Raw genomic sequence first — 18466 nt, 5'->3', positions numbered from 1 at the left:
CTCTCTTGTAATGTTTCAAATCTAGTTGGACATCAAGGGAAACAATTTGGAGTTGTCTTCGTCTGAACAGCACCTGGGTCTTTCACCGAACCTAGAACTCACTGATTAGCTGGACTCGCTGGCCATGAGCCCTGGGGACTTGGTCGCTGATGACATGTTCGCCACCACATCTGGCTTTCTGTGTGAGTCTTAGAGACCTGAACTCAGCTCCTCTGGCTTGCTTACTGATTAAACAATTCCCCAATCCCAGTCTACCCTATTTCTAGGATATATCTGAGACAGACTCAAGAGAAAGGTCTCTCCTCTACCCAAACAGAAGCCCCATAAGCCAGACACCATATTCCATGGCTCATAAACTTCACTGATTACAGAGGGCCTTGAACTCCACAGCACTTTTACTGAAAAAAGAAAAGTTAATGCTTTATTAAAAGTTCTTTTAGAGCACACACTTTTTATACTTTTTCAGGGTCTCGGCTTTAGGTTACAGCATGAGTTGGTTATTTCTCATTGGGGCTTATTACCTTTTTAATTCATTGGTGGCTGCCTATTGTCCTTTGAATTCATTGGAGGCCCTTGGTGGGAAAATATCTTTGGCATGAGGTTAGCTCACTCACTCGGACGGGGGGTGGGGGGGGGACTGCTAAGGGTGGTTAGCAAAAAAAAAAAAAAAAAAAAAAAGTTCTTTTAGAGCACAGAGAATAAATACAAAGTTCTCCAAGCACATGAAGAGTGAAAATTAGAAAGTCTCCTGTCCCCTGTCCCCTGTCCCCTGCTACAGAGCCTCCCCTGCAGAGCCTGTCCCTGCATGTGTGCTTCCCGACCCCACTGCTGCATGTGCCACACGTGGAGATGCCCCGTAAACCCTGCCATGCAAACAGGAACGTATCATGTGCTGTCTTCTAAAGTTTTATTTTTTTCTCTCTCTCTTAAAAATATGGCGGTAAGGCTGGAGAGATGGCTCACTGAGGAAGACCATTCTCTGTTTGAGCATGAGAACTTGAGTTCAAATCCCCAGTACTATGACTTCAGTACCACATGAAGGGCAGACAGGAGTCGCTGGGGCATACTACCTGCCTGCCTCTGCCTACCTCCAGGCTCAGTGAGAGGTCCTGTGTCAAGGGAGTATCCTGGAGAGTAATGGAGCAGGACAGGAACATCCACTGCGCAAACACAAGGTGAGGGGTTGCTGAGTTCTAGCGTGCATGGCTCTGCTCCTTGATTATAAATGTCGTGTTTTCCCCTCCATGATGGACTGTGCCCTAGCACTGTGCTTTAGTCATATAAAACAATAAATATGTAATGAAACCCTCTTTAGTTGCTTTTGTTGGGTATTCTGTCACAGCAGAGAGAAAAGAAACTAGAAAAAATCAAAACAAAACCATACCTTGCCTTCCCTACCGTTTAGAAGTCAAAATGGAAAGGCTTCTCACATGAAGCCTGAGGTGACTGTGGTAAAACGTTCTGGTAAAAGAGCAGGTGCCACATTGTAGCCTCAGACACGGGTGAGCCCAATATTTTGAGACATTGCCAAATTTTCATATGCAATAAATGTCACCAAGTCCCTAACCCGAAACCAACGGACACTCTTGGGCACTGGCTCCTGTCATGCGTGACACATGTTTACCTGAAAGCTTGAGTTTACAAGTGTACCAGTGATTTGAAATGAGAATCAAATTTGATTAGTTCACGGCTACTTCACTCAACTCCTGCTAGGGAGGGAGAGTGAGCTGTCCCAGAGGGCAGCATCTGAAGCCTGAGGGCCCAAGGCTGATCCTGGGACTCTACATGGGGGAAGGAGAGAACAGAGTCCTGAGAGTTGCTCTCTATACCTCAGCATGCACACCCATATGCACGCCCATACGCACAAGCGGTTAATAGATGAAAATAGGTGAAATTATCATCGCTGTGATAATTCTATGTCCCATCACACTAGGTGCTGGAGGTGTGTGCTGGGCATGGATACTAAGATATGGGCCCTCAGGGCTCAGGCGTCTCACAGTTCAGCTGGTGAAGTGTTTGCCAAACAAATTCAAAGACCTGAGTTCAAACGCTGGACATGGTGCACTCGTGCAACTCCAGTGCCGGCAGGGTGGAGACTAGACGATCCTGGGGACAAGCCGGAGTGTGGCTGGACCACGAGGAGCCCAGGTTCAGTGAGAGAGTCTAAGAGCTACGGTAGGTACCAGCTTGGTGGCACAGGCCTTTAACCCCAGCCCTCTCAGGGCAGAGGCAGGCGGATCTCTGCAAGGTTGAGGCCAGCTGGGTCTACATAGCAAATTCCAAGTCAGCTAGACCTTCACTGTGGGACAGATTCTCACAACAACAACAGCAGCAACAACAAGAACAGCAGAACCTGGAGGGCAATTGAGGAAGACGGTCGATGTTGATCTCTGGTTGACATGCACGTGCACACCTGTCTCCATACACACATGTACAGATACACATATACACACAGATGTACATATACCCATACAAAGGTAGGTCCCTCATCCTTGAGCAATTCTTATAAGACTGAGCTGATGGTTTCAATGAGGAGACTATGCAAGGTCAAGGATGCTCAAGAGGAAGATGTCTCCATCCTGCCTGAGAAGCACCCCATGGACGGCAACATCATCAGAACCTGACACGAGTATTTCAAGCTCATACAAAGAAAAACATAGAACCCATGAACACATAGCTCTCTTCGGGTGAGGGACACTTTGGAAGGGGAGCCTGTGTCTTAGTGAAGCACCCATGCAGAGGACCAGGGTTTACTTTTGGGCCTTTGTTTCTGGATCTGAGAAAGATCACCCTGGACTTTTTATACAGCGTGGGTTTTTACTAGATTCTATGCCTCTTTTCTTCTAAATAGGTGGTAGGTATTTTTATGCATATGTTATCTAACACCCCCCTTTATTTGGAGACTGGGTCTCTCTATGCAGTCTTAACTGACCTGGAATTCACCATGTAAACCAGACAGGCCTTGGACTCGTTGAGCTCCACCCCCTCACCCCATGGAGGAGGCTGGGATTAAAGGTGTGAGCCCCCATGCCCAGCTACTTCACTTTTCAAAAGACTTATTATTGACAAGTACACATGACTATTTAAGTCTTTAAATTACATTGATTTACTGTGTATGTGTGTGTATGATGACTGGGTGTGTGCATCCCACAGCAGAGGACAATTTCCACCATGTAGGGCCTAGGGATTGAATTCAGACTGTCAGGCACGGCAACTGGAGCCTTTACCCACCGAGTGATCTCGCTGGCCCGACCGGGCTTTTGTATGTATGTAGAGTTCGTGCACACATATGTGTCTCTATGTGTTCATGTAAATGCCAGATGTCTGCCCATGTCAGCTACTTTCTTCAATTTCTGCTATTTTCGTTGTTGGAATCTTTCTTTTTAAAAGCCTTTGAGACATCATGGGGAAACCTCAGGAGCACACAGAAAAGGCAGATATGATTTCTGTTTATCCAATGAGAAAACGCTGGACCCAGCGCGGCCAGCAACAGTGTGAAGCCATGGAGAAGTGGGGTCCTGGCTCCTCCTCCTCAGCCACTTGAGAAGAGCACACTCCTTTTCTGGAGTGGCCACGTCCTCATGGACCTCACAGAGTCTCCTTCCCACTTCCCCACTCGTATACCCGTGAGCAATGCACGCTTGGCATCCACAAAGTCAAACGGGAGATCCAGCCCCTGCCATCTCCACCTTCCCAGAGCTGAGATTACAGGTGCGAACCAGAACCACTGCTTTTACCTGGGTGCTGGGGGCCAGAAGTCAGGTCCCTGTGCCTGTAAGGTAAACACTATAGACTAAACCATCTCCCAGACTCTACCTTTTTTCCTTTAATGGGAAAGGAAGGTTGTAAAAAATAAAAAAAAAAAAGGAGGAGGAGGAGGGAGAGGAGGAAGAAGGGGGAAGGGAGGAAGGGGGAAGGGGAGAGGGAAAGAAAAAGAAAGAAATCCTCCAAAAAAAATCATTTCTAGAATAAGATAGTTTAGACACACAAGTCCACTTGCTTATTCCCCGCCCATCAGAAACTCTGCCTACCAGAAGCCCCACCCATCAGTACCCCCTGCACACACACCTTTGCTTTGTGGGCTTGATGTAGAATCTTCAGTGTGTCTGAAAGAAAAACAAAGCAAGTTCTTTCACACAAATGTATCTAAAACATCTGCTGTAATTACTAGGTGAAGAAACTGGAAAAACAGAAACCCTTTCTTTATGAACATACCTATTTAAAATCTGTTCAACTGTAAAAGATAATGCATTTTAGCAAATTATTCAAAGTGTAGGAGAACAGAGGTAGAGCTTCGTGGCGGAGCACTCGCCTGGCACGTGAAGGTCCTGGGAGGAGGAAGGAGGAACAACAGGAGGGGAAGGGGAGAGGAGGGAACAGAGGAGAGAGGAACAGAGAGGGAGAACGAGAGAAAGAGGGAGAAAAATATAGAAAATATTCTCAATTGATAAGTGTTCAAAGCTTTGACATTGAGAGATATGGCTTTGTCATCTACAAAGTTCACAATCGGGAACCATCGAACTGCAAAAAACAAATCACAAAACACTTGGTAATGTTTTAAGTGTCACTTTAGTATGGGTCCTCCTGAGGCCTGTGGGTCAGACATGCCTGTATGGGTTCAAAGGTTAGGCCTTTGGCATTGAACAATGTAACACCGGAAGCCTGAAAAGCAAACATGTAACTCCGTTTTACCTTCTATAGGCACTAAAAGCCAAGCATGAACAATTAATAAAACCCAATCTATATATGAATCTTACATTAAGACACAAGCGAACAGCCAGGCATGGTGGTAAACATCTTCAGTTCCTGCATTCAGGAGACAGAGGCTGGCAGATCTCTAGGAGTTCCAGGACAGCTTGGTCTACGGAGCAAGTTCTGGCCAGGGCTGCATGGCCAATGATGCTCAAGAGAAAAGATGTCCCCATCCTGTTCCCACAGGTCAGACAAGCACCAGGGGACCAGGGTAGGTGAAAAGCCAGCGCCAAGCCTTTCCTAAGCGAGACAAAGCAACTGTTACACAGCCACACCCACCCAAAGAGCCCCACCAGGCCTCCTGTGGGACCCGCTGCTTCTGCAGGTCCTGTTCTGCTCCCCTGAATATGCACACATGCTGTGATGAAATGGGGTTAATGAGACAATAGTGTAATGATGCGTTTCCTGCCCCAGTGAGTCTCTGATGGCTTCACTAGCTTATTTTATATTGCTGTGATGTGTGTATGTATGTATGTATGTATGTATGTATGTATGTATGTAAGTAAGTATGTATGTATGGGTAAAGTGTGTAGGTTAGGATTAGGGTGTGAGTGTGAGTGTGAAAACCAGAGGGCAACATCAACTGTCCTTCCTCAGGAGCCACCCACTTGCTACTTATTTATTTGTTTGTTTACTTGTTTGTTTGTTTGTTGGTTTGTTTTCCGGAGCTGAGGACCGAACCCAGGGCCTTGCGCTTGCTAGGCAAGCGCTCTAGCACTGAGCTAAATCCTCAACCCTGTTTGTTCACTTTTGAGACAGTTTCTTACCGGCCTTGGGCTCACCCATTACATTAGGTTGGTCTGGCCAACAAGCCCCAAGAACACACCTGTCTCTACCCTCACAGCTCGGGGATTACAGACATGTGCCATTGTGCCGAGCATGTTTTACACGGGTTAGAGGGAACAAACTCAGACCCTCACAGTGTTCAGCAAGCATTTTGCCAACTGAGCAATTTCCATCCCCAAGCTCTGCTTCAGTTTAAAATTTATCTTTTGAAAAAGCTGACATTGTACACATTTGCCTACACACACACACACACACACACACACACACACACACACACACACACACGCTCATACAATACAATATGCAAAAAAAGGGAAACTATGTGTAATTTGCAGGTGGATTGAAGCTTACGATTTTGAGATTCTATTCAAGGCATTCTCCTTCAGAAGCGGTGAAAGCCACAATTGAGAAGTTTCATATTTACCTCAATCACACTTCTCATTCCTTTCTCTGCTTCAGTATTGAGTATGTAAATGCTGCGGGTCTCATCAATCAAAGCACTTTCCACTCAGGGCCCCCGTCTCCTGCCTGCTGCCTCTGCGACCTCACAATTAGACTCCGGGTATTAAAATGCAGGCACACAGAGATTGTGATTCCGAAAGATTGGAGGTCATCAGTTGCCCTATCAGATGGGAACGGAATGAAAAGCCACTCTGGAAAATGACTTAGGGTTATAAAAAATTTACACTTTCAAATGCCTGCACTAATTAGCAGAAATATTTATTAGGTGCATCGTCACTTTCAAGCAGGGTCTGGAATCCAAGTTTGCTGAGTGCCACTCTAGTAAGGAGGAGGAACCAGATGGTTTTATAATGGACTATGACCCAGAGCCTCGGCTTGATTGATTATGGCATTTTTACGTGTGTGTGTGTGTGTGTGTGTGTGTGTGTGTGTGTGTGTGTTCGCAAGTACACATACATGTATACCAAGGCAAAGGATGACATATGAAGGTCAGTTCTCTCTTTCCATTATTTGTGGGTCCCAGGGATTGGACTTAGGTGGACAGGATGGGCAGAGACCTACCTGCTGAGCCATCCTGCCAGCCCTTATCTATTTATTTAGTTATTTATTTATTTGTGAGATAGGTGTCGTGTATCCAGTACTGGATTCAGCACGTCCAAGTTATCAGCATTTAAAATGTGAAAGTGCCTTTTGAGACAGGGTCATATGTGTCCCAGGCTGGCCTTGAACTCCATATTGTAGCTGAGGATAATCTTCAACTTCCGATTCCACTGTCTCTGCCTTCCGAGTGCTGGACTACAAGTGCGCCCGCCCCACCTCACTCAGTGTTCTTTGGGAGGGGGATGAAACCCAGGGCTTCCGTGAACACCAACCACGCAGTGTCCTGAAGGAGCCCTAAATGACTTCCTTTACTTCTTAGTCCCTGGCTGGTTTTTGTCTTCCAGGTTTGCCAAGCGTGCTATTCCTCGCGAGCCGGCTACTTCCCTACACAGTTACAGCTGACCTTCTCAGCATGCCATGACGCCTGTACTCCTTAACAAACTTCCATACTGACGTGGAAGCTATGCCCCCTGCCCCTCCAAACCGACTTTAATTTAGAGCAGATATTTGAACGTCACATTTAGATTCATGTCAACAAAAAGTAATGCAAAACTATTTGAAATACTAAAAAGTGGTTACCATATTTGTAATTTCTGAGTGGCGGTGGCAGGCTGGTCCTCGAAGGGACATCTGCAAGAGAAAATGATAGTTTTTGTCATTATAAAATATTAAAAAGGATGGAGAGTCCTTCAGTTCTGCTTTGACCTGTAGTCAAGGTTCTTTCTCCTTTTTCTTTAAATGAGGTCTGGTGTAGCTCAGGCTGTCCATCAGCTCCATGTACAGTCAATAATGACCTTGAACTCTTGATTCTCCAGCCTCCACCTCCAGAGTGTTGGGATTACCGATGTGTGCTATCATGCCTGGTTTACGTGGTATTAGGCTGGAACACACGCTCAAGTGAGCCACATCCCCAACTACAGACTGATTAGAAAAATTAGACAAAACGAAGCTAAAGCATAAACGATGCAGGGGCCATTGACTGTCACTAGCCACCCTTGACTGCTGAGCTGGTAGCCACCCGCCAAGAAGTCCCTGAAACTACTGAAAGAACCATCCCCAGGCCGGGAAGAAGCCTCAGTAAGAAAAGCACCTGCTGCAGAAACACGAGGATCCCCAAAACACACGGGAAATGCCAGAGAACAGGGGTGTGCTTGTGTGATCCCAGCACTGGGGGACGGTGGATCCAGGAGGACCCTGGAGGCTGGCAGCCATGTTAGCCCAATAAGTGAGCTTCGGGTTCAGCGAGAGGCCTGTCTCAAGAAAGGAAGATGATCAAGAAAAGACATGGGCCTTGGACCTCCCCACAAATGTGTGCTCACCTAATGTGCATCTGAACATATGTGCATGCACCCATGCTAACAAGTACACAAGCACACATGCACACATACACATACAACCCCATATACACAAGAGCTACTACACTGTTAATTACAAGGTTATCTACGTATACTCAAAACACGGACTATCATGTATGTATGAACTATTATTTTTATATCATTGATGTTTGCTTAGCGCATGAATCAGAGGCACTTTTAAGGGTCTTTGGCAACTAGCAGAGACCAACGACCCGGAACAATATTACTCAGATGCCATCTAAATTAAATATTCTAACTCAGCAGAGAATATGCCACAATACAGAGTAGATATTAGATCCCAAGTCCCAGCATCAGTTTTAACTATTAACAGCTGATAGTACAACAGCCACTGAAGGCTTTTTTTTGGCATTTATCAAAATATGTAAGACCAGAGAGATGGCCAGGTGGGTCAAAGTGCAAACCTGATGGGCCCCAGATCCCACAGTGGGAAGAGGAGACCGGTCCTCTGACCTCCAAACACTGTGGCATACACACACATATGCACTCATACACACACACACACACACATATGCACACACATGTGTATGAGCCTGCACATTCACATGTGTGAGAGATGACATGCATACAAGGGCACCACATGAAACAACGCTCACAGTGGCAACCTTCTGGGAAAATCCAAATGGCCTTAAGTAGGGTGCGTGTTAAATACAGTCTAATCTGCACAACGAAACATTTCTCAACTGTGAAAGAAAAGGAAAAGGTGTTCTGTTAAGGTAAGATTTTCAAAGTATGTGTCAAGGGCAAAGAGGCCACCTAAGCAACAGAGGGTGGAATCAGAGTATTTATTTAGGGGCCAACAAGATGGCTCAGTGGATAAAGGTGCTTGCTGCAAAAACCTGGTGACTTGAGTTCAAGCCCAAGAAGCAACATGAGCAGGAGAGAAAGAACTCCACAAAACTGTCCTTAGATCTCCACATGGCACATCGTGGAATGTGCACTCCCATACAAAATAATAAAGGAATAGTAAAACGTATTTCTGTTGCTAGTTGCTTGTTGAGGTGCTCTGCTCAGAAGGGGACAAGAGAAGAGAATTCCCATTGTCTTCCAACAAGAGGAATGCATTAGGTTAACAGGGGATTCTGTGCTGAGGTAAGGAGAGCTGGAGACATAGCTCAACGGTACAGTACCCGCCTGACATACATGAGGCCCTAGGTTCAACCTTCAGCTCTGGGAAAACAAAGCAAAAGAAAGCTACAGGAAGAGACCAACAGAACTGACAGTAAAAGCACTTTAAATACACTTGCCCCTTAAAGGGCCAGTAACACCCAAGTTAAAGTAGGATGCATTCGTTTACAGTGCCTGGGACACTGCGCAGTTACCAAGTCCCCATTCGTGACCATGCAGGTCCAGTGGTGAATCCTGCAGCAATGTTCTGGCCACAGCCTGGGCCAAGGTCTTCAGTGTCACTCTAATTACAGCTGCATGCATGAGGCCTTGAGCCCAGCAAAATGGGTCAGGCTCGCAGACTTTACGTGTGTGTGTGTGTGTGTGTGTGTGTGTGTGTGTGTGTGTGTGTGTGTATACTGTTTCCCCCTCCCTCTCCCCCTCCCCTTCCCTCTCACCTCTTCCCCTCCCCTTTCCTCTCACCTCTCCCTCTCCCCTCTCCCTTCTCCCTCTGTATACAAATGTTTACATGTCCCTACATATACAGGTATACAAGGCACATGTATGTGCATGCCCGCAGGACTGGGCAGACATTGATATCAACCGTCTTCCCCAACCACCACTTCATTTTCTGAGACAGGGTCTGTCACTGAACTCGGAACATGCTGATTCAGCAAGACTGGCTGGCTGGTGAGCCCAGGATCTATGTCTGCTTCCCCAGCACTGGCATGTGCCACGGTGCCAGCCTTTTCTACGTGTGCTAGGGATCCCAATTCAGGGCACTAACTCCTTGGATGTTCCTATAGCCTTGCTGGCTTATCTAAAATGTCTCCATTCTCTGCTCCTTCATCAATCCCTGGAGATTGAGACTGTCTTCTCAAACTGCTGGGCAGTGCTCAGCACAAAAGGGAGGTTAGAGACCACAGCCTGCTTTTCCCAGTGTCATTACAACCTAAAATTTGCCCTGGGTATGTGGCAGGTATTCATAAACCCCCAGGAAAGAAGAGACACAGTCAAATCCCTCTGCCTGGCAGTTGTGAGCATGAGGCTCCAAGAAGGTGATTGGTGAAGGCCCTGGGGCTGTGGCTGGGGTAGTCCTGGATCATCTTGTTATACCAAAAATGAAATAGTTAACATGCACGCATGTGTACACATGTGTACTGTCTTAGTCAGGGTTCCTATTCCTGCACAAACATCAGGACCAAGAAGCAAGTTGGGGAGGAAAGGGTTTATTCAGCTCACACTTCCACATTGCTGTTCATCACCAGAGGAAGTCAGGACAGGAACTCAAGCAGGTCAGGAAGCAGGAGCTGATGCAGAGGCCATGGAGGGATGTTACTTACTGGCTTGCTTCCCCTGGCTTGCTCAGCTTGCTTTCTTATAAAACCCAAGACTATCAGCCCAGGGACGGCACCCACAATGGGCTGGGTCCTTCCACCTTGACCATCAGTTGAGAAAATGCCTTACAGCTGGGTCTCATGAAGGCATTTCTACAACTGAGCCTCCTTTCTCTGTGCTAACTCCAGCTTGTATCAAGTTGACACACAAAACCAGCCAGTACATGTACACATGTCAGGAATATGAACTGAATTCCAAATGCCCAAGCCACAACAATCCACTCAAGTTAATATAAATAGAAACTTAAATATAAATAAACTTATTCATGCAGAAGAATTCAATATAAATGATACATCGCCCTCAAGGACTGAGGGGTAACTCCTTGCTTTCTGACTGTAGACTGCACAGAAGTAACTTCCAGACTGTGGGTGCTGGGGGCTGGCCACGGCTCAATCGGAGGACTGCTTGCCTAACATGAGTGAAGCTCTTGGTTTGATGTCCAATACTACAAAGACCAAGAGAAGTGATCTAGCTCTGTACTTCAAATGGTTGGGAGGTCAAGGCAGGAGGATTAAATGGTGAGGGTCATTCAGTTACATAGCCAGTTTGAGAACAGACTGGGCTAAGTGAGAATGTGTCATGCACATGGGCACGTGCACATACACACAAGAGTACACACACATACATACTAACACAGAGGGGGGAGGGGGGAGAGGGAGGGAGGGGGAGAGAGAGAGAGAGAGAGAGAGAGAGAGAGAGAGAGAGAGAACACATAAAAGTACAGCTGAGAAGGGAAAGCACAATTTTGCACTGACAACATGCCACACTAACAAGGTCCACACTTCAGGGTCCACACTAACAAGGTCCACACTTCAGGGTCCACACTAACAAGGTCCACACTTCAGGGTCCACACTAACAAGCACAGAGCACATACAAAGCAGATGCCTTCATGGGGTGTGAGGAGAGTGACTGGGTCTCCGTGATCTTCCTCCCAAGAAGCCGTAACCCCACAAGCACGTAAAGACTGCCCAGCAAACTCTAACCCAGTGGTTCTCACCCTTTTTAATGCTGCGATCCTTCAAGATAGTGCCTCGTGCTGTGGTGATCCCCAACCATCAAGTTATTTTCATTGCTATGTCACAACTTAACTTTGCTGCTGTTAAAAAATCATAATGCAGGGGCTGGAGAGATGGCTCAGCGGTTAAGAGCACTGACTGCTCTTCCAGAGGTCCTGAGTTCAAATCCCAGCAACCACATGGTGGCTCACAACCATCTGTAAATGAGATCCGATGCCCTCTTCTGGTGTGCATGAAGACAGTTACAGTGTACTTATATATAATAAATAAATAAATCTTTAAAAAAAAATCATAATGCAAATATCTGATATGCAGGGTATCTGAGATGTGACCCAAATGTCATGGCCGACAAGCTGAGAACTGCTGCTCCAGTTAAAGAGAACCCTCCCATACTCCAGCCAGTCCTCAGAGCCGCCAGAAGCAGGCAAAGTCAGAGTAACCATCCCAGCCCAGGGGAGCCCAAGGACAATGATGGAGCTACAGGAAGGCAGACCAGCTGCTAAACATGGCTGCCACACAATCGGATGGTCTGGTCCCTGGAAACCATGTATAACTGGAAGAAGAGAAATGACTACACACACACACACACACACACACACACACACACACACACACACACACCATACATACACTAAACACAACGATACTAAAACAAAGTTAAAAAAAACAAAGCCATGACAGTGAAGTGTAAAGTAGAACCTCCCTGGAAACCTTGAGCAAGAAAAGAAAAAATGTTAATCAAAGGAGATTCATTAACTGTAGCCAATGTAGCATCCTAATGTGCTAAGAGAGTGTAAGAGAGGAAACTGGGAGCTATTACATGCAAAGAAATACTAGGGCCACAGAGATGGTGGGCCAGTGCTGGGGAAGAACCAGGAGGATTCCTGGGGTATAGGTGAGCTAGCCTAGGCTGGCCAGCGGACTCTCAGCCAACCAAGGAGAGACCCAATCTCAAACAAACAAAGCCAAAAGAGGGAAGAGGGCCGGAGAGCTGGCTCAGAGGTTAAGGACACACACTGCTCTTGAGGAGGACCAAGGTTCAGTTCTCAGCACCCACATTAAGTGGCTCATAACTGCCTGTAACTCTCATTCCAGAGTTCCAACACCCTCTGGTCTCTCGTGACACAAGCTTGCCTCAAACTCCCAGTAAGCAGAGGATAACCTTGAACTCTTGATTCTCCTGCCCCTGCCTCCTGAGTACTGGGATTACAGATGTGCACCATCATGCTCAGTTCACGCAGTTTAAGATGGAACCCAGGACTCTGAAGATGGGTCAGCACTCTACCAGATGAGTGACATCCTCAAACTTCACTTTCATGGCTATACCTCCCCCACATACTCAACAGAAACAGACAGAAGTTACGACTTTCCCATGGCAGGTGGAAGGTCAAGCAGCCAGGCCTGCGCATGTAGCTCTGACGGGTACCCCTGGGGTACAGCGGTGACCAATGGTTACTGTGAATGAATCCTTCTGGGGTGCCAGGGAAAGCACAACGTCCTGTGCCACCATCACCATAGCAACTCGACTCATCTTATTCCTAAGGACTTTAAGAGGTACCCATTCTGCCGTACCAAGAATACCACAGCTCTTGCTGCTTTGATACCAAGAAACACTAGGACTCTCTAGCATGTGAACATCTGAAAACACGGGCTGGGGAGATGGCTCGGCAGAGAGGCACCCACCACCGAGCCTGACACACGTGCTTAGTCTCTTGGACCCACATGGTAGAAGGGAAGAACTGACTTCCTACACACACAGGGGGGAGGGGGGATAAACAAAATGTTATAAAATATTAAAGTGATTTGAAAAGACCTCTGTAGAAATCTGTTTGTAGTTCAAAAGCCTAATACGCTGAGGAATGACTTTACGAAAGCAGGCCACCAGGGGTAGCCAGAATATGTCACCCCAATGTATTGTATGCCTACCCAGCACAAGGATTCTTTGGAGATAAAAGCTGATGTCTGGTGCTCTGGACCCTCCATGTTTGCCTAAAACAACGCCTCCCCACCCCTACCCTCCCAGCACAGAACCTTAGAAGGTTGCTGTGCCCCTAATCAGCCTGCAGGGGGCATCGGACTGCACCATATTGAAAAGCTTCAGGGTCTGAAGACCTCTTCCTTGTCTGGGCGCCTCTCTGAGAAGTGGTCACTCCCTAGGTAACCAACAAATATGGCGTGCACGTAGCAATGAACTCCTGCTGGTTTTTCTCTTGCTCACTGAGAACTTACATGGCTGGCGCTGGGGAGATGGCCCAGTGGGTAAAGCACTTGCTTGCCTGTGCCATGCAAGTGTGAGGACTCGTGAGTCCCGAGTGCCCACATAAAGCCTGGCATGGCCATGCGTGGCTGTAGTCCCAGAGGAGGCGAGAGGCAGAGACAGAGACAGGAAAGGACAGTTACAGAGCAGGAAGCACAAGACACCCTGTCTCAAACGAGATGCAACTGACATGGGGTTGTCTTCTGGCCTCCATGTGTGCTCCGTGACACGACTGTGTGTGTGTGTGTGTGTGTGTGTGTGTGTGTGTGTGTGTGTGTGTACACACACATCATACATATGTGTACACACATCATATATACAGCTATTTTTAAGACCTTCAGAGTAAGGAAAAGTTGCTTTTTCTCCCCATAACATCGCCTTTGTGTTAAACATCAAAACCCCCCTAATAACTAAGAACACAGCAACAAAGAGTCAGTCGGTGATGGTGCAAGCCTTTAATCCCAGCACTTGGGAAGCAGAGGCAAGCAGAACTCTGAGTCTCAGGGCAGCCTGGTCTACAGAGTGACTTCCAGAACAGCCAGGGCGACACAGAGAAACCCTGTCTCTAAGAACGCAAAGGAAACCTGTTGCCAAACCAAACCCATTTATTTGCCACTCAAAAGAAAGCCCTCAGAATAGAGGACTAGTAGTTGGAGCAAGGAAACAATTTACTCAGCTGGAGAGATGTCTAGGCAGTTAAGAACACATGAAGCTCTTGCAGAGGAACGAATTTCAGCTCCCAGGAGCTCACTGACAGCTCACAACTGTCTATCACTCCAATTCCAGAGAATCTGGTGCCCCCTTCTGGCCTGCACTAGCATTACATGCATGTGGTAAAAGTACAGTCACACATAAGGAAAATAAATAAATTTTTTAAAAACTATCTACTCAAGATGCCCATTAAATCAGGAAGATAGCAGGCCAGTGCCCTGGGAAAAGACATCAATTTTTAAAATGACATTTTATTTATGTGTTGTGTATCAGTGTAGACGTATGTGCCATAGTACACTTTTTGTAGCCAGACCACAGCCTACAGGAATTGGCTCCCTGTTTCCACCATGTGGCTCCTCAGATCAAACGGGGTGCTCTCAGGCTTGCTGTCGAGTGCTTTCATATGTTAAGCTATCGTCCTGGCCTGGAAAATACACCTTAACCCATTGTAAGCGAAGTAAGGGGGAAGGAGGACTTAGGTTAGGAAAGCACGGGTGACCAGACACTCCTATGCCCCTTTCCACGGAATGGACTGGGTTGTGCAATCAGAGGTCAGTACGCATGAAATCACAACACCATGGTCTTCATTGCAACAAATACATCTACAGAGTTCATGCTCAAGAACAGCCTAATCACGTTAAAAAAAAAAGAGTAGAGAAAAATCAGTGAGTTTTAAAAATTATTTATGCGTATATGTGTGCACCTCTTTGTCTGTGTATGCACAACACACATGCAGTACCCAGAGGCCAAGCCAGAGCCTCCGATCTCCAGGAACTGTAGTTTCTCCATTCCAATGTGGGGACAAGATCCAACCCAGGTTCTCGCAGGAGCAGCAAGCACTCAACCACTGAGGCCTTACCCAGCTCCTTAAGTGACTTTATGACTTTGTGTTGGGTTCATTTTTCCACCATCCTGGGTCACACGGGGCCTCCAGGCCACAGGTTAGACCTGCTTGGAACCTGGAAAAGACCTAGCCACTCCTGTCTAGACATCTTTTGGCTTTGAAGAAAGAAGAGTGGGTGAAGTTTCGAGCAGGCCGTTATTTACTAAGTCCCAAGTGCACGTGAGTGACTGACGTGTCTACAATCTGACCAAAGTTAGGGAAGCAAAGGGAGGACAGAGTCAGCACGACCATAGAAAACCCCAGATCTGTAACCTTGTTTGAGTCACCCAACAGACACCTACACAGACCCAAGAGAAAAAGATGAGGTCTTCAAACAAAAGTGGCCTCCAGGTCCCTGAAAAGTAACCCTGGGCACCTTCATCATTAACACACACACACACACACACACACACACACACACACACACACACTAACTGAATGAATGAATGAATGAATGAATGAATGAATGAATGAATGAATATGAAAAATGTAAAGAATGTCCCATCTCTGAGACCACAGAGAGCAGGGCTCTCCTGACTTCGTCAGCTCCCTGCTGCCGTAGCGACACTCCCCAGCAGGACTCCTAAGTGCTGGGGTGACACAGTGTCAGCTACACCTCACTCCGTGTCACTCAGTCTCCAAAGATATAAACTCACTGCAGGTAACTGTGACCTTCTGTGTATGTACATGTTTATGTATGCATATGTGTGAGGAGGTCAGAGGTCAAGGATGGATGCCATCCTTAATCTCTCTCCGCTTTACTTTTGAGACAGGCTCTCTCACTGAACCTGGAGCTCACCAACTCTGCCAGACAGGTGTGAGGAACAGAGGAAGCCTGGAGTGCACTACATCCTGAGTAATGTGTATTTTGACATGAGCGAGCCCGTTAACGACTCTAAGGCCAACTGGCCCTCGGTAAACTGGCAAAGCCATTACCCATTTGGGTCAGGCTCGAGGCAAAGCATCTAAGTATGGGCATCTGAGCATGGGCATGGTTGAGCATGGGTATGGTTGAGCATGGGTATGGTTGAGCATGGGTATGGTTGAGCATGGGTATGGTTGAGCATGGGCATGGTTGAGCATGGGCATGTTGAGCATGGGCATGGTTGAGCATGGGCATGGTTGAGCATGGGTATGGTTGAGCATGGGTATGGTTGAGCATGGGTATGGTTGAGCATGGGCATGGTTGAGCATGGGCATGGTTGAGCATGGGCATGGCTGAGCATGGGCATGGTTGAGCATTGGACATGGTTGAGCATGGGCATGGCAATGGATCAGTGTGTGCAACTGCAGCTTCTCCCTTCCAGAAGCTTACAGCCTGGGATGGCTTGCCTACGGAGAGCTCCTGCCTAAACTAGCTAAGCCATCCTCCCCACCCCAACCTATGCTGTACCTACTAAACATGCTGAAGTTCCAGACAGATGAGGTAACAGAGAATCTCAGATGGTCCCAGCTTCATTGTCTGTGTGTCTGTATATCTGTGTGTCCGTGTATCTGTGTGTCTATCCTTTTCTCGTTACCCCTAACCAGGGTTCTGGTACCCATGCTGTGTCCAATGTAGCAGGCAGACTAGACAGTGAGCCCCAGGGGTACTCCATTCCCGCCCCCGACATCTCCCAGCAGGATTACAGATATGCACCTCCATTCCTGTATTACATGTGTCCTCCTCACACATGTGAGACAAGCACCTGCCAGTCACCACTCCTGCCCTGAACCTTAGTTTGTTTGAGGCTAAACATGATGGTAACAAACCCCTGGTGTGTGTGTTCACAGTACTCACTGACAAACTGGGGCAGCTGAGGACAGAACACAGGCCAGCCCAGGACACGGGCCGGCCTAGCCTCTGCTAGCACCAGCTTCTGGTTGGAGGAAGGGCTGCTTTGCTGATTTTCTTAGTTGGATTTGTTTTGGTTTGGTTTTGAAGCATAAATATTTCTATGTGCCCAGACTAGCAGAAAATTCACTACACAGCCTAGGCTGACCTAAAACTTGCTAAATAGCCCAAGGTAGCTTGAAGTCATGATTATCCTGCTCTATGGCCTGAGTGCTGGAAATGTAGGTGTATACCACTAGGCTCAGCCTAATTCTGCGCTTTTCAAAGATTATTACTAACATTGTAGTCAGATGTTTTCATTGTCAAAACACAAATGAAACAAAGAAGCTCTAATTACTCATACCTTGCTTTAGAAATATTATAAATTCCTTTACAGTTTGATGTAAGTTAACTCGATGATATACCACAGGCTTGAAATTTCGATGCTCAAATGAACGGATGAGGCGAACAGTGATGGTGGCTTCCTCCACAGCCATGTGGAGAGATAACCTGTGGTAAGACACGTGGAGAAAGTGCGTAAAGACATTGCTGCTATTGGAATTCAGATCCTTGACATCCATAAGGAAGCTGGGCATGTATAGTGACCTCCTGCCCTCCCAACACTTGGGAGTCAGAGTCAGAGATCCAGAGCAATCTGGCTGGCAAGACTAGCCAGAATTGGAGACTCATCCTCGATAAATGAAGGGGAGAGAGACTAAGGAAGACACCCAGGGTCAACCTCAGGCCTCCTCCACATGCACACATACATACATACATACATACACACACACACATACACACACACTCATACAGACATATACATACACACAACACACACATACATACACACACATACATGCATAAACACATACATAAACACACACATACGTACATATACATAGATACATATACACATATATACACACATATACACATACACACATACACACATACATACACATACACACACAAACATATACATGTACACACATACACACATACATATACACATTCATACACATGCATATATACATACATACACACATACATACATACACACATATATGCACATACATACATACACACTATACATACACACATACATACATTAAAATGAATAAAATTCAAATAAAAGTTATTTCTTAGGCATCGGCAGGGGCTTTAATAACATTGGCAACATTCTACATCCTAAGGCAAGATATTAAGTATATGGAGAGTGTGCTATTTTTATGCCTTTCAATTTGTCTGAAATAGTCCATAACACAGAAATAAGTCATACAAATTTGGCTTAGAAAGTCTCTCTGAAG

The 18466-nt window shown here is 46.6% G+C and overlaps 1 protein-coding gene across 8 annotated transcripts in view; it reads right to left on the bottom strand.

Moving 5' to 3' along the window:
- C13h2orf76 (similar to chromosome 2 open reading frame 76) overlaps positions 1-18466 on the bottom strand; it is an 84478-nt gene that overhangs the window by 37378 nt on the left and 28634 nt on the right. For 5 of the 8 annotated variants that reach the window (NM_001134500.2, NM_001401154.1, XM_087580102.1 and 2 more), the window contains 3 exons: positions 17524-17669; positions 7180-7230; positions 4069-4106 (listed from right to left, as the gene is read on the bottom strand). In NM_001134500.2, the coding sequence (NP_001127972.1) occupies positions 4069-4106; positions 7180-7230; positions 17524-17656 (222 nt within the window). In that variant the 5' untranslated portion in view covers positions 17657-17669. Of the gene's footprint in view, positions 1-4066; positions 4107-7179; positions 7231-17523; positions 17670-18466 lie in introns of all 8 variants that reach the window. The other 3 variants (NM_001401155.1, NM_001401156.1, XM_087580103.1) reach the window with 3 other exon arrangements.

Source organism: Rattus norvegicus, chromosome 13 (genome assembly GCF_021556685.1).
Source record: "Rattus norvegicus strain SHRSP/BbbUtx chromosome 13, alternate assembly SHRSP_T2T, whole genome shotgun sequence".
NCBI classification, from domain to species: domain Eukaryota; kingdom Metazoa; phylum Chordata; class Mammalia; order Rodentia; family Muridae; genus Rattus; species Rattus norvegicus.
The sequence above is the reverse complement of the archived record's forward strand: the minus strand, read 5'-3'. Positions and strand labels throughout refer to the sequence as shown.